The 16252-nt window shown below is 48.5% G+C and overlaps 1 protein-coding gene across 20 annotated transcripts in view; it reads left to right on the plus strand.

Moving 5' to 3' along the window:
* Positions 1–16252, plus strand: part of SERGEF (secretion regulating guanine nucleotide exchange factor) — a 241368-nt gene that overhangs the window by 40057 nt on the left and 185059 nt on the right. For 14 of the 20 annotated variants that reach the window (XR_301734.4, XR_014837222.1, XR_014837221.1 and 11 more), the window contains one exon: positions 15172–15338. The exons of 2 other annotated variants lie outside the window; for them this stretch is intronic. Coding sequence is in view for 13 of the 18 variants with exons in the window: in XM_003122944.7 (XP_003122992.4) it covers positions 15172–15338 (167 nt within the window). In the remaining 5 variants the exon portion in view is untranslated. Of the gene's footprint in view, positions 1–1250; positions 1498–6781; positions 6908–10008; positions 11712–15171; positions 15339–16252 lie in introns of those variants that run through there. 4 more of the 20 variants (XR_014837223.1, XR_014837224.1, XM_085011811.1 and 1 more) reach the window with 4 other exon arrangements.

Genomic DNA, 16252 nt, shown 5'->3' on the forward strand with positions numbered 1-16252 from the left:
CGGCCTGTAATTGTGCCATCATTTTTAGGTTCTTGACAGATGGCACTGTGCTTGCCCTTTCTCAAGGGACCTTGCCTGTCTCTCGGGAACTCTCAATAATCGTAGTGACAGCCAGTGCCTTAAAGTGCTCTCGGATATGTGCCAAGATGAAAGCGGCCCATTTTGAGGAATCTTGGATCAGCTTTTTCCTAACCTAAGCTTGACTTTTTACCTTCAGAGGAAGCTTGACGTGGTCCCAAGAGCCCTGAGGAGCCAGGCTCAAGTTCTGATTTGGCGGCTTGTTGGCTGTGTGCTCTTAGGCAAGTCATTTAAGCTCTCTGGGCCTAGATTTCCTCATCAGTTAAGTGAGAATCATAATCTCTATTTTGGCTGCCTCGTGGGGATATATTATGTCACGCACTCATTCACACATTCCTTCCTTCCTGCCTTCACTCTGTTATTCAACAAATATTTGTTGAGTAGGCTGAGGAGGGCGCTCCAGGCAGAAGGCATTCTGGAAACAAAGGCCTAGATGTGGGAAGTGTACCCTAGCCTTGTTAAGTGTTTGCTTAACATGGGGCCAGATAGGGTCAGAAGGGTCTGGAATCCCTCAAGAAGAGCATGGGTCCCTTATTCAGGCTTTGTTCTGAGGAACAGCTGCAGGTCTCCTGAGGGTGATAAATATGAACAAGGGAGGGAAGGCTCTGCCTCAAGGGAGGGTGGCTCTTACGGGCTTTTTCTGCTCAGGGCTCATCTCTGCCACTGGTTTGGAGGTACTCTGGGTTCCCGCGGGGCCCTCTCCCTGAGGTGAGCTGGGTGACCCTTAGAAAGTGCGAGACGGGTGGGGACTGGAGCCACCCGGCCCCCAGGTCTGCCCTCTGGGGCCTGCAGGGAAGGTCACGTGACCTTCCCTCCTGAAGCATTTCTTCTGGGCTTGAAGATGAGCCGCTTCAGGGCTTCCTCACAGATCCCTGAGGAGAAGGAGGCTGTGGGGAAGGGTTCCTCAGATTTACCCAGGACGCACTGTGTGCCAGGCATTTTGCCAGAGCTTTGCAAAAATATCTATTTAATCCTTACACAAAGTTTGCTGAGCGGGGCTCCCTCCCATTTTACGTGTGAGGCAACGAGAGGTTAAGACTCACCCCGCTCCTAGTTACTTGGCCTTACCTTGCACAGTGTGACATCGGGGTCGGCAACGTCATCATGTCAACTCGAGGGGGTTGCGAGGATCGAGTAAGATCCTGGGTGACAAAGCACTTTGTTCCCTGCAGGTGACTGAGCTCCCAAGCAGGACGTCATGGACAGCACTGCTTCCCAGAGACCCACTTGCCATTTGCCTGGGCCTTTCTGCCTGGCTGCTGGAAGGTTCTAACCTCTGGACTCTCCTCTGTGCACCTTCCCCTAGCCAGCCCCTGGGGTCAGGGGCTCCACTCGGCATTTTGCCCCTTTAGCCAGCGAATATGAAGGCACCACTTTTTTTCAGAAAGTTAACCCTGTGGCACAAAATTAACATCAAAGGTAACTTACTTTTTTGCCCTGTTAGTGAGAGTAGTAAGAAGGCAGGGAATTTTAATGCTGGAGGGGACCGTCTCGGCCTCATTTGAAATTTGGGGAAACAGAAGCCCAGGGAGGTGGTGCCACAGCTGACGGATGCAGAGCCAGGATGAGACCAGGGGTCCCTAGCCCAGGGCCCCTCCATGGCCCGGCAGTACTCTCCTAAGAGAGACTTCAATTGTTCCGTCTCCCTTATGGAGGAAGGAAGAAGCCAGTTTAATAAATTTCATTACACCAGCCCCTTTATGTAACAGGGCTGTTTCCGGGTCCTGGCAGATGGTCCATAGTAACAGTGCTTTGCTGATTTGGTTGGAGCTGATCCTATGAAAGGAAAAATCTGTGTAGCAGATGCCATTCCCAGTCCCTGGCCGTGGAAGAGTCAGCCTCTCCCAGGAAGGTGCTGCAGCTCTGGTGCTCACCGTCTCTGGTGGGACTCAAGGCAAACGTCATGGAGGTTGTCTTATGCTGGGTCAGGTTTTTACAGAAGGTCACATTGATGACTTGGAGTTCCTTGATGGCTGCGGTGCTGGTGAAAGGTGTTTCTTCTGGGGTCTGAGGGACGGCAGCAGAGTGGGAGGGAGATCAGATGTGGAAGGGAAAGGCAGGCAGTCCCACCACAGTGGCCTTTCATACCCATGAGGCCTTGGCCCTCCAGATATGCAATTTTTTTTTTTTTTTGTCTTTTGTCTTTTTTTAGGGCCACTCCCGCAGCATGTGGAGGTTCCCAGGCTAGGGGTCCAATTGGAGCCGTAGCCACTGGCCTGCACCACAGCCACAGCCACAGCCACACAGGATCCGAGCCGCGTCTGCGACCTATACCACAGCTCACAGCAATCTGGTTAACCACTGAGCCATGACAGGAACTCCCAGATGTGCGATTTGAATGTAACTGCAGTGCTTGTCACACCACCCACTGGCCTTGACCGTGGTCCTGAGCCTCCGTAGCCCCTCTCATTGAAGTTACTGGGACTCCAGGTCTCCTGATTATCTTCCCTTTCCTGGTGGGTGCTTGATTGTAACAGGTTCTCCTTGTGGCCTCTTCTGGGGTGCTTCTTACTGCCACTGCTGGATGCAGGTGGCAAGTCCCCAGGCCACTGACGGTGGGTGGGTGTCCCTTCCCCAGACTCTGACCTTGTCCTGCTTGCTCAGTTCTCACCCCCATAGGGTCCATATACATGGGGGTGGGAGAGTGCCCTGCACCTGTGAGTGGAGCTCTCTCGGGGCCCCAGCAGGTCTTTTGTACTCACTTCTCCTGAAGAACCTGGGAGATTTCCCACGGGTGAGCTCAGAGGAAGTTTGAGCGGCACCATCCAGAGTCATATCCCAAGACCCTCTTACTGGCTGACCCCAGAGTGACAGGGTCCCCTCTTTGCTCCTGTCTTGGGGTGAATTATTTGCCCACCCAAAGATCGGGGGTGTGGGGTGGTCAACCTCTCTCTGATTGAAGATCTTAATCTGGGGCTCCCGTTAACTGAAAGCCAATTCCTCTTTGGAAGCCAAGGGTGTAAGTAGTATTGTGGGATCTCTTGGGGTTTTGGAGGTGGGAGCCTGGTTTCCTAACATATCAGCTTGGACACCATGAGGAGCTTTGCAGGATGCACTGGCCCCAGGTAATGGTTTTTCCCCCTCCTGGTCCTGCTGGGTCTCTGGATGGTCTGCAGGGGGCGCTGTGTTCCCACAACCAGGCACCGGGATTTTTTCTGTGGGGCTCAAGCAGCGCCTCTCTGCAGGTCCAGGCGTGCTCGGGAACTGCGGCTTTCCCTTGGCTGTGCCCAATCTCCCAAGCCTCACTCCCAGCTCCAGCCTCCAGCTTGGGCACTGTGAGTCATCGTCATCAGTGGAAAACGCGGCCTCACCAACAGCTGGGCGTAGTGCTTGGCCTTTTTTCTTCTTCTTTTTTTGTAACTTAGCAGAGATGGAAACTGCCGATGATCTTTTGCAAGAGACAGTAACTGAAAGCGAAGTCCAGGGCCAGGTTGGGCAGTTCGAGGTGGCAAGAACCCTGAGGGGGTGGGGCAGGGACGTGTGTGCCTTTCCATTACCTGGCCCTTGGGCCTTCCAAGAAGCCGGGCCAGGGAGGCGGGCGCTGAGGGGCTGTGCAGACCTCACCTGTCTCTGTTCTTGTTCTGCCAAGGTGCCTAGGAGGCCTCTGGTGATTAGCTGATGCAGGTGGCCATGGCAGCTTGGAGAGGTTCACTGGTATTTTTCTAAGAAGCTGTGGGTAGACTGTGGTCACCCGGGTGACCTGGCTTCTAGTCTTGCGTTGCCTCTAACCCACTATTTGACCTTGGATAAGTCAGTTACTTTCCTTCCCGGGCTGCACTTTTCCCAGCTGAAGCAGGTGGTGGGGCTAGCGTGATCCCAGGTCTCTTTCTGCTCCGGTGGTCTGGGAGTCTGAACTGAGTGTAAAGAATTTTGAGCCTTGTTCCCATAGTAGCCTGGAACATCTGAGATCTGGAGCTGTTTCTCCAGGCGAGCAGTGCTCACTGCAGAAGGAGCATCATACGGACTCAGTTCTGCTCTCCAAGAACTTGTCATTCACCTTCCTCCTTCCCTCTCCCCACGGGGCTGTGCACAGAGGCTCCTGGGAAGCAGGGAGCTGGGGTTCTGGGTCTGGCTCTGCCAAAAGACAGTGTGTGTCCTTGGGTAAATCCCTCACTTCCTTCAGCCTCATTTTCTCGGAAAATCGAGGATGAGACTCGCTTCTTGGCTTCAACTCCCCCCAACTCCCTCCTGCCGGCCTCACCACCCCCACCCTCAGCCTCCCCCTTTCTTTTCTGCAGGGTGTGATTCTGCGCTGCAGAAGCCCTGGGGTATAGTTTCCTTCCTTGCTGGGAGGGAGAGAAGCAAGATTATTTTTTTAATTACGCAGCTAAGATTAGGCAGCAATCTACATTTTAAAATGTTATTAATAAGAGTCTAAAAGTGTGTGAAGAAGCTTTGGAGTTGGAATGTGAAATGAGTCGGGAAACATCTGCAGAGGCACTGGCCTCAATCAGGAATTTGTTTTTTCTCTGGGTGCCAAGTGGCTGCTAGGTGTGACTAGCAGCCTGAAGTGCCGCGTGGCCCCTGGAGGAATAGGAAGCCCAGGTACTCTTGGAGCAGCCCCCTCAGGGCAGGAGATCAAGGTGATGGTTCTTTGCAAACTGGATTTAGAGAAAGAGTGACGGTCGTGATATCACTGGCACCTCTGTGTAGTGTTTATAAAGTGCCCCCGTGTTTATCATCTCCTTTTTCATCATAGTCCTGAGAGGCATTTAGAGCAAGTTTCATTGCCCCTTCATGGGCTGGCTGAGGTCTCCTAAATATAAGATTCTTCCTTTAGGAAAGGTGGGTGGGCTACAGAGGAAAAGCCCTGGACAGGAAGTGGGGGCTAGGCACCTGTCCTGGGCCTCCACTTCCTTCCCCAGCTCTGCCTGTCCACTTTCCCTACTTTATATTTCTCTCTAGCACTTAAAGTCATTTGCCAGGAGATATGTTTTCTGTGGTTTTTGTCCATTGTCTGTCTTCCCCACGCTAGAGTGTAAGCTTCAGCAACGAAGAGAGTTTCATCTGTGTCTCACTGCTGTGGCCCCAGCACCTGGGGCAGCACCTGGCCTTTCGAAAGTGCACAGGAACTGTTTGTTGAATACTGAGAGTGCCTGGGTCTGTTTCCCAGTAGTCTGTGTGACTTGGAGGAGTTATTTCTTTTCCTCAGTTTTGTTTTCTCTTTGGGGAATTGGAAGGGATGGTCCCTGACATCCTCGATGGCATATAACTATAGTAAAAACAATGCCCGTAACTCTTTTTCCTTTCGGCAAACGTTGAGGACCTGCTCTGGGTCAGGCCCTATGCTGGGTGCTGTGAGGAATACAGGCAGGCAGCCTGGGGAAAGATCACTATTCTCCACCCTTCAGTGGCTTTGATGATTGATTTTATGTGTCACCTTAACTGGGCCGTGGGTGTCCAGATATTTGGTAAAGTTTCTCTGGGTGTTTCTGTGAGGGTGTTTTTGGTAGACTGAGTAAAGCAGATTGCCCTCCCTAGGTGGGTGGGCCTCATCCAATCAGAAGGCCTGAAGAGACCAAAAGGCTGAGTCTTCCTTGAGTAAGAGAGGGTTCTCCTGCCTGATAGCCTTTGAACTGAGACATTGGCTCTGCAGATTTTGGACTTGCCAGCTTCCATGATCATGTGAGCTGATTCCTTGTAATAAATCTCTCTCTATAGAACCAGTTGGGGAGTTCCCATCATGGCTCAGTGGTAACGAACCTGACTAATGTCTGTGGGCATGTGGGTTCGATTCCTGGCCTCGCTCGGTGCATCAGGGATCCAGCGTTGCCGTGAGCTGTGGTGTAGGTCGCAAACGCGGCTGGGATCCTGCATTGCTGTGGCTGTGATTGCAGCTCTGATTCAACCCCTAGCCTGGGAACTTCTGTATGCCACGGGTGTGGCCCTAAAAGGAAAAAAAAAAAAATAGAAGCAATTGGTTCCATTTCTCTGGAGAACCTTGGCTAATACAATGGGGAGTATAAGACGTATTGTCAAATCATCTTATATTTGGTGGCACAGAATAGTAGCTGGCACAGAGGGACAAGCACCATGCCAGTGGCTCCTAAGGAAGGGATGGCCTGTTCTGACTGGGGGTCATGGAGGGCTGTAGGGAGGCAGCGGCATTTGAGCCAGGCCCTAAAGGGTGAGAAGGAGCTCTGTGGGTAGAACAAGAGGCTGACCCACACTGTGGGCTGGAGCCCAGCATGACCCTGAGGCCTGGGAGGGAGGAAGTAGAGCATGCGCTTGACACAAAGACCGTCATCCAGCGCTGAGAACATAGGTGCTTGGAGGGAAGGGTTTGTGGAGGGCGAGAGAGCTTAACACTTTACTAAATGAATCCAGGACCAGGGCCTCCTGAAGTGCCCTCACCAGGTTTGGAGAAGAAGCCGTTCTTTCCTGCTTTTGTCTGGGAAGCCCCCATCCTGCGTGGTATAGACAGTTCTGTAGCTAGTCCCAGGGCTCCTCAGGTGCAGTCTGTCTGGATTTCTCTCACTCGTGTCCCCAGTTTGACAGCTCACAGTGCTGGAGATGAAGCAGCTGGGTGTGCAGTGCTTGGCATATCTGGGGACTCTGATCTTTGCATTAGAGGCTGAGGATGATGCTTCCTTAGTGAGCTTGTGCCCCTAGCTCACACATGTGTCCCTGTGACTCTGAACAACCTGCACAAGTCCTTGGGGCTATTCACTTTTTCTTTTCTTTTTCTTTTTTTTTCTGGCAGTGGCTTGATGTGGAATCTCAGTTCCTAGACTGGGGATTGAACCTGGGCCAAAATGGTGAAACTGCTGAGTCCTAACCACTGGACCACTAGGAAACTCCCAGGACTGTCCACTGTTGAATAGGCAGGGTGAGCCAGTGAAAAGCAGGGTCACACGGACTGGTGTGTCCTCTGTGGGGCAGTGACTGGGGGCAGTGACTGGGGGCAGCTGTAGGCTCTGGGCCTGAGGCTTCACTTCCCTCTGTGCTTTAACTTCCTCGCCTGTAATTTGAGGATTATAATAGTGCCTTCTCACAGGGTGTTTTCGTGGACTAAGTGGGGCAATCCATGTAAAGAGTTTGGCATGAATAAGTGCTCTCAAAATGTTTGCTATTGACAGGGAACTAGATCCAATCACCTGGGATAGACCATGAAGGAAAAGAATATAAAAAAGAATATTTATAAATATATACACACATACTTTTTATATATATTAGTTACATGTATATGTACAATTACATGTATATGTGTGTATGTATTTATATGTTCTATACATATACATACACGCATATGTATATATAATTGAGTCATTTCACTGGACAGCAGAAATTGGCACCACATGGTAAAGAGTTTTTAAAAATTTTTAAAATTTGCTGTTGTTATTATTATCCTCATCATCATTACTGCAGCTTTGCCACTTTCTAGCTCTGTGATCTTGAGCAAATCATTTAACCTTTGTGATCTGCTTCTTTTTCTGTAAAATGGGTTCGTACCAATCATTCAGATTGGTTACATTATATAACTTCATGGCATTGCCTAAAAAATAGAGTTTTTACACAGAGGCAGCTCTCAATAAACTGTCCCCAGTCCCGTATGTTTTTGTTCAGCCTCTTTGCAGTCTGCTTCATCTCTTCTTTTTAGTTGGATAGCTTGTATTTGGAAATTTTATTTCTATATTAATTTAAAAAAATCTAAACCTTTTGTTATGTGACAACTTTGGAGACTTGGGAAATTTTACAAACCCCCCCCAAAACCAAAAACCAAAAAGACCCCCCCAAAGCCCCCACGAAGATATATAGCCAAGTTCCCAGTTTTTAAAATTGTTAACCGTATTAGTGGCCTTTGATGTTAAAGGAGATGTTTTATTTGAGGACACTGGCCAGACTAAATATTCCAAAGGTGCCAATAAAATTAGATTGTACACCACTCATTTTGCCTCGGAGACTTTTAGGCACCATTATTACCATTTAGACCAGGAAGATGTCTCAGAGGTCATCTATCCCAGTCCTCTTATTGAATGGATGGGAAAAGTAGGCCCCCTAGAGGGGAGGCATGTGTTTAAGGTTACATAGCCCAGGAGAGAAGCCAGGATTAGGATCCAGGTCTTCTAAGTCTAGTTGAAGCTTCCTCTCTTATCCAACTCACCTTGTTTCATCTCTTCTCCATTGTTCTCTTCCTTTCTTCCCCCCAGTTTAAATTTATTCGTGTCATGTGATGCAATGTGCCAGATACTCTGCTGGCATCTTACAAAAATCCCCAAATCCAATGGAGAAGCTTTCAGTGCTCTGCCTCTTCTTTATCAGTAGAGGCAACGACCCTAAGATGTTGCAGATGGGAATTGCCAGAGAAGCCTTGATAAATTGAGAGAAAATGGGGATAGAATGATGGAAATCCTTGATAAGGCTGTGGTGTTCATTTGGGGAGGGTAATAGTTATAGTGGCTAACACTTCCTATTTTGAGTCATATACTTTAGGCAAAAGTATTTTTGCAGCAACCCTCCAAGGAAGGTGGGTTCGTTGTTGTTGTTGTTTGTTTTTCAATGGTCGCACCCATAGCATGTGCAAGTTCCCAGGCCAGGGATTGAATCCAAGCTGCAACTGAAACCTGTGCTGCAGCTGCAGCAACACCGGATCCTTTAACCCACTGCACTGGGCTGAGCATTGAACCCATGCCTCTGTAGCGACCTGAGCCACTTCTTAATCCATTTTGCCACAGTGGGAACGCCTGAAGGAGGTGTTTTTATTTCCATTTTTTAGATTTTAAGTAATTTGCTCAAGATTATAGAGCCAGCAAGTGATTAGGAGTGATGAGCAAGAAGCAGGTAGGTTGAGATGGTTACATTGCTCATTCAGGAAATAGATACTTTATTGAGTATCTACTTTGTGCTGGGCACTTTTCTAGGATACAGGGATGAGCAGAAACAGTCCCTGCTATCAGAGAGCTACCTCTGGAGGGGGAGACAGACTTTAATCAAATAGTCTTCCTAATAAGTGTGCATTTGTAAACTGAGATAGGTGCTCCTGAGATGAGGAAAGTGGTTCTCTGAGATCATTGCATCAAAGAGTCTGATCTGGGTTGAGGCCTGAGCAGAGTTGAAGAATAAGTAAGAGTTGGCTAGGTGAGTGGGGTGGGGCTAGGGGAGACAGCAGGGATGGAGGGGAGCAGGGTGGGGGTCTCGAGGAAGAGCAGAATGGCATGTCTACAGGTGGGACGCAGCCTGGTGTGCCTGTATCCAGCCCCTGGGCTCTGAGCCCTCCTCTCCCTCCCACTCAAGTGGGAAGACTGAGCTGGGTGACTCTTGGACAGTTAGTTCTGTATTTGAAGTCCTTGGTTGTTATGATTAAGTGCCTTTTGATAAAGCCTCTGTCTACACGGCAAAACAAAGGATGGGCTATAGAAATGAGGTTCTTAGATGCTAAGGACCTAGAGTTAATAAGCCTGAGAGTAACTGGGGTTTGTAAATAGATGAATTATAAATATAACTCATAGGTGCAGAGTGGCTTTGTGTGTGTGTGTGTGTGTGTGTGCACATACTCCAGAAGGCTTCATAGCATCCTGGAACATTTAAAGTGGGAGGGACTGAAAAGTTTCTGTGGACTTTCCTCTGCCTGACCCATGGGATTCTTTTTATAACATCCACCCACTTCCTAACTCCATTTTGATGTCTTCGGTGACATTCTGTTCCCTTCTGGAGCAGATTATGTTAAGAAAACATGGGAGTTCCCACTGTGGCGCAGTGGGATTGGCAGCATCTTGGGAGTGCTGGGTTACAGGTCAATCCCTGGCCCTGCACAGTGGGTTAAGAATCCATTGTGCAGCTGTGGCTTAGGTCGTGACTGTGGCTCGGATCTGATCCCTGATCCCTGGCCCAAGAACTCCATGTGTTGCAGGGTGGTCCAAAAAGAAAAGGAAGAAAGAAACATGGATTTTGCTTCTATTACACTGTAGTCTATCTTCTTGTTTCCTTCAGGACCCCTTTCCCCAGAACAGGTTAGAAATTCCTCTTCCCTTGAGGATCCAGATTCTGCTGGAGCAGCGTTTCACCGTGGCTGCAGCACCTGCCTTTACCAGCATCCCGGGCGGCCCTTTGGAGGGTGAAGGAGGCTGGCTCCATGATTGTTCCCTATGCACCCACCCTCCCAAGTCTCCTCTGACCTCAGAGAACCCAAGGCTCTGCACCTCATCTTTTTTCTCCTTATCCACTCCCCCTTTATTTCTGTTTGAAAAGATGTTTGCAGAAGGCCCCAGAAGAGTTCATTCATTTGGTAATGAAATAACTTTGTATGATTCCCATCAGCGGAACCCCTGATCTAGTGTCTCTGCCCCTTTTTTTCTTATTTTTTTTTTAGGCAAGAAATAGATTTATTAAGATTGGACGCTTGTGAGAAATGCAAGTGGGCAGGCAAGGAAGCTCTGCCTCTGCCCCTTTGTTTCTTTTAATGGCACCACCACCTTCCCACTAACCTTGAAATCCTGAAATCTTAGAGTGGTGTTTATCTCCTCCGGTCCCTTTCTCTCCCATGGTGGGTGCCAAGTCTTGCAAATGCTCGCCCCTCCCCCGCCCCGTGTCTTCTACCTTAGCTCCAGCTGATGCATCTTAGGCTGTGTCACTGTAGTGGCTTCCTTCCTGCCTTTTTCACTTACTCCTGCTGTGACTGTGCTTATTCCCTCTCCCTATTCTAAGAACCTTCTCTCTGTCAGTAAGATGGGGCTGGCTAGAGTACCTGTCTCTCAGTGATGTTGGGAGGGATAAAAAGGATACTGCAGAGAGATGGCTTAGAACAGTATATAGAGAGTTCCTCGAACAGAATGTTTAGGCAGCAGTAGGTGCCATGGAAGGAGGTGTTAGCCATGAGATTAGTATCACTAATCTCAATCTTTTGCCATCCGACCATCTCAAGACATTCATTTCATCAGGCCCCGCTCCTGCCCGAAAGTCTGTGGTCTCCCCATGTTCCATTTAGCATGAGTCCCTAAAATGGCAAGATGAATTGTCAAGGTTTTGGGAAGAGGAAATAATGAGTTCTTTTATGCTTTTATCTTTTTTTTTCTTTAGGGCTGGACGCATGGCACATGGAAGTTCCCAGGCTAGGGGTTGAATGGGAGCTGTAGCGGCCAGTCTACACCACAGCCACAGCGACTTGGGGTCTAGCTGTGTCTGTGACCTACACCACAGGTCACAGCAACGCCGGATCGTTAACCCCCTGATCAAGGCCAGGGATCGACCCCAGGTCCTCATGGATACTAGTCGAGTTTGTTTCCACTGAGCTACAGCGGGAACTCTTTTTTGTTGTTGTTTTTGTTGGTCTTTTGTCTTTTTAGGGATGCACACTCGGCATACAGAGGTTCCCAGGCTAGGGGTCTAATTGGAGCTGTAGCCACAGGCCTACACCAGACCCACAGCAATGCCAGATCCGAGCCGCGTCTGCGACCTACACCACAGCTCATGGCAACACCAGATCCTTAACCCACTGAGTGAGGCCAGGGATCAAACCCACAACCTCATGGTTCCTAGTTGGATTCATTTCCGCTGCGCCAAGATGGCAACTCCTTTTATTTAAAAATTTCTACTTTTGGAGTGTGTTTTACGCTGTATAATTTTGAAGAAGGGTAGCTTTATAATTCATAAATGTGTACAATGCAAGGGCATACTTTAATAAATGAATATACATCTATTGGTGGGATGTTTAAAACTATTTTGCTGGTAGGGGAGTGCAAGCACATGAGTCTGGAAGATCAGGTCTGCAGACACTGAGCCTGGCGTTGCCCTGCGGTGGCTCTAGCCCGGCCTCCCGCACTCACCTCTGCCTCCTGCTCATGACCCTCACCCTCTGCACCTGGCCCACCTTGTACTTAGGATTTTTGCCACTGTCTATCCCCTCTCCCCACTGCTGGAACATTCTCCCTGATCTTCCCATTTTCTTTTTCTATCCAAAGGTTCACCTTAATGCCACCTGTTCCATCAAGCCTGCCAGGACGGTTTCCAGCTTGGAATGCTCCCTCTAAGCTCCCTAGATGTTCTTTGTCAGTACCACTCATCTGGCCCCGTAGTTTTCTCTGCAGCATTGGGACCCTTGGCCATGTATGTTCCTTGGCTCCCTAGTTATTCTGCACTAATTCTCGCACGGACATGCCTTTAAATTACATTTTACTTGGCGACTTTATCATTTCTCCCATTTATCTGGACACACATCCCTATACATGTTGGATGATATTAGTGTATCTCTTTTTTTTTTACTGCAGTAATATATAATTATTTACTCTGAGGAAAAGATTCATCTGTTACATTTGGAATCTGAATGTCCTTGGACTTGACAGCATCCTTCAGCTCAAGGCAGACATTGACCTACAGTGTCTTAATGAACATCTTTTGTATGTGGATTCATTGTTTTCTTTTCACTCCAGGTGACCTAAAGTGATAATCCTCCTGGGTAATGCCTTTATTTCAGTGCTGAGAGTTCAGAGTTCTGCATGGTCTCTTGGGAAGGAAGATGTTCTAGTGAGGAAAGCTGGATGGTACACAGAACATATCCGTTTAATCTGAGTTTCCCCCCTCCTCAAACACTGTAAGAATGTCTGTTTCATCAGGCGGGTTTCATCCATTTGTGACACCAGCTGTGCAATCATTGGATCTGCCATTGGTCTTAGAATCTGAAAACAGAGGTTTAAATCTTGCTTCTATGACTTGCTGGTTCTTTGAACTCAATCAAGTCATCGAACCTCTCAAGTCATCTAATCTCATCTGTAAAATTAGCTTAATAATCTGTATTTCACAGAATCTTTATGAGAGTTTATATAGAGACAGTGTCTCTGAATGTGCCAGGCACCTGCGAGATGGTCAGTAATGTCTGTTTAAAGAAAGAGGAGGACGAAAGGAGCCTCCTCTGTCCCCTGGGAGCCTTCTGATACAGAGTGTATTTTGGGGAGAAACAGACAGCTTCAGGAAGTGTAGGAAGTGTACCTTCTTGACTGTGCAGACTTAGGTTGGAGCCTGAAGGCTGGCCATCCAGTCAGCCTGGTTGTCTCTAATAAAATGTCTGTGGCCTCCCCAGGGAGCATGAAGATTAATTAGTTAATCTTTGTAAAGTGCTTTGAAGGTGAAAAGTGCTACATAAGTGGAATGGTTGAATTGCTCTTGGAAATGTAATCATGGTAGCACCATATTCTGGCAGTCTTACTTGTCTTGCACATCAATAATCAATAGCGGAGAAAGTTCTAAGATGTTTTACTTGGTAAGAAAGGATTCACTGCGGGGCGTGTGATGACACAGTTCTTTCTGTAATCTTGCCGATAGCACCTTGCTGTTTCTTCCCAGGAGAGGCATGCTAGGGTCCTATCAGAAGTTAACAGTCTCTGGCTTCTCGGCAGTCTCCTCACTCAGGCTGTCTGGTTGTAAATCCCAGCCAACTCGAGCAGGAGGACAGTGTGCCCATTTGGGATGCTCTGTGGATCCTGGGCACATGGGCTTTTGGGAATCTAATTCTACAGACATGAAGGCAGAGCGTTGAGTGGTTATGTGGTGATGTGGACCAGTGTGCATAAGCAATGCAGAGTGGTGCTGTGGGCTGGTAGAAGGAGATGTGGCTTAGCTGTGTGACCCTGGTCACTTCTGTGAACCTCAAATTTCTCACCTGTTCACTGGGGTCATAGTAGTTGATGAGAATAGTAATACAGGTGGCTCGCAGGTGGGAGGGTTTCATCTATTCTGTAGAGAATTAAGGAGTCAAGAAAATTTTTCCAGAACTGGTGGTCCATGAGCTGGACTCTCAAGGTTGCGGTGTAGTTTAGAAGATGAATGATGTAAGGAATGTCATCCTGGGCAAAAGAACAGCATATGTGAGATCATGAAGTAGCACATGAGAAAGGACCTGCTCCCTGTTTTTGTCATATAGCCAGTACCACATAGGTTGAGCAGACTTGGTTCCCTCTTTGAGGAAGCTCGGAAATCGATTTCTGGGAACCTCTTGGTAGTCACGTTAGTGTCTGAAAGATTGATCCTGAGAACGGTGTCCCTGCAGAGCCCTGAATCCCTTCAAAATTCTGACATTTCCCCCAGGAGTCTGTGGTTGTTTTTTTAACTGACACTCTAAACCATATGTTGAATGTGGGGCCAGATGAAGCTTTGATATTAAACAGAGAGTATGTAGTAGATTTGTCTAGAATTTAATATGCATTACTTGGTGTTTTGTCTCTTAAGCAAAGTTTTTCTTTGTTAAAATAAACATGTGTAAAGAATTTATACAGCGCACATGGTTATGCATATTTATTGCAGGGAATCTGTTAATTATCTATGCCTCATCGGATTTTGCATTTCTGTTGAAATATCGAATGCGGCACTTGGTACAACTGAATAAGGTTGGCGAATTCTCCCTCATCTGGGGGGAAGAAAGGCCATTTCTTTGTTCCAAACTTCATTTTCTTCTGTCATCTTTAGCACTGGCCAGCTTCCCAGGTGGTGCATCTCGGGGACCGAATGCTTTTCAGGCTCTAAATGATTTTGTCTTTTTTCCCTTCTCTCACTCCCTTCCCTCTAGCACACACGGGCACTCGCCTTGAGCCTGTTAGAAGTGCTTCCGTGGGTAAGAGCATAGAGTCTGAAAGGTCTTCTATGTTACATGGAGGAGAAAACTCAGGAAACTGGTCATTCATTGCACTCAGAGTAAGGCCCTGAGAGTTTGTGGCCTGGGGTGAGTTGGCTGCTCTGGATACAGTGAGAGGGAGGAGAGCCTCAGAACACCCATCATCTGTCTCTGCCAAGTGCAGACACTTTGTATGAGGGAGGGAAGAGGGTGGGTGGGCCACTCAGTGCAGTTGAAGTGTTCTCTGTGGCCGTGTCCATGTCTGTTAAAATGCAGGAGCACAGGCCCGAGGCAGCCCAGGTTGGAATCCAGGTTTCACACTCACTCCGTGTTTGCTCTTGGTCAAGCCATACATCTCACCCCTCTGGACCTCAGTTCCTGCATCTGTAAACATGTGAATACTCAGGCTTCCTTTATAGCGGGACAGGAGGGCTCCTGCCTCGTGGCAGTTGGTACTGAAACTGTGCTCACACTTTGTGTTGTCATTCTTTGCTTACCCACGAGAGAGCACATCTGTGGAATGGAGCCGTAATTCAAGTAATGTTTGTTTTTAGAAACTGGCAAGGTGTTTACCTGGGGCCGAGCGGACTATGGTCAGCTGGGGAGGACGTTGGAGTCTCCTGAAGGCTGGAAACCGAAGAAGCAAGCTTCATCCTTGCCCTGCTCCAGGCCAGCGAGGAGTGTGCCTTCGTCCCTGCCTTGCTTAACGGGAGCGACTGAGGTAGGAGGTGACCTCTTTTCACAGAGGTGATGCGACTCTTTTCCTCGTCTTTCAGGGAAGCATTCACTGAGGGCCTACTGTGTGCTTATAGTCGAGGCCTTCTGGTGGGTTTCCCGCAGGAGCCTGAAGGGGTTCTTGCCTCAAGCTGCTCATGGTTTAATACGGTAGACGAGGCGGTTACCTGTCGTGAGGCAGGCTGTGTGTGACCCCGTCAGATAGGTGCCCGGGCCTCCAGGTCCACTTCAGAGAGGGAGAGATGGGGTCAGGTGCAGGGATTGGTTGGGCTTCGTAGAGGCCATGGCTTTGAGCTGTGCCTTGGAGGACGGGTGAGACTTGAGCAGGCCCCATGAGAGGGGAGGAAGACTGCGGCGGCGGTGGGCACAGCAGCGGGAGTGGAGTCAGGGGGTGGGAAAGGCAAGGTGTTTGGGGAGCACTGGTGGTTCTGTTTGGCTGGAGCACAGGGTGTCTGAGGGAGCAAATATGAGGTCATATTGGGAAGATGGGTTGGACCCTGATCAGAGGGGCCTTTAATACTGAGCTGACTATTTTGTTCTTCTGTTTATATTTCCCAGAGTAGAAACCATGGTAGTTCAGTTGCTTGGTTAAGCCCCTTTAGTTCCCTGAAATGTCTTGAATTTCTACATTTAAGGCAGGAGTCTTAATTTCTCCAGGGTCTGTGTTTCTGTTACTAAATTTTACTTTCTGCTGTCCTTAAAAAAGAAAAGTCTAGGTTCTTGAGAGAATGAGGATGGCCACTCAGGAAATGTGCCTCTGAACCCAAGTTGGCTTAATGAAGGAATTCAGTCTTCATTCAGTCTGTCCAAAAAATTAATAAGCTAGTAAGACTTCTGTAATTAGCATCAGACTAATTACAACCCTCTCCATACCTAGAGGGCTTCCCTTCCCCCGGGGCC

The sequence above is a fragment of the Sus scrofa genome, chromosome 2 (genome assembly GCF_054392235.1).
Source record: "Sus scrofa isolate SSC_HxYL_T2T_F1_AM1 chromosome 2, Sscrofa_HxYL_maternal_Yorkshire_Landrace_v2.0, whole genome shotgun sequence".
Lineage (NCBI taxonomy): Eukaryota > Metazoa > Chordata > Mammalia > Artiodactyla > Suidae > Sus > Sus scrofa.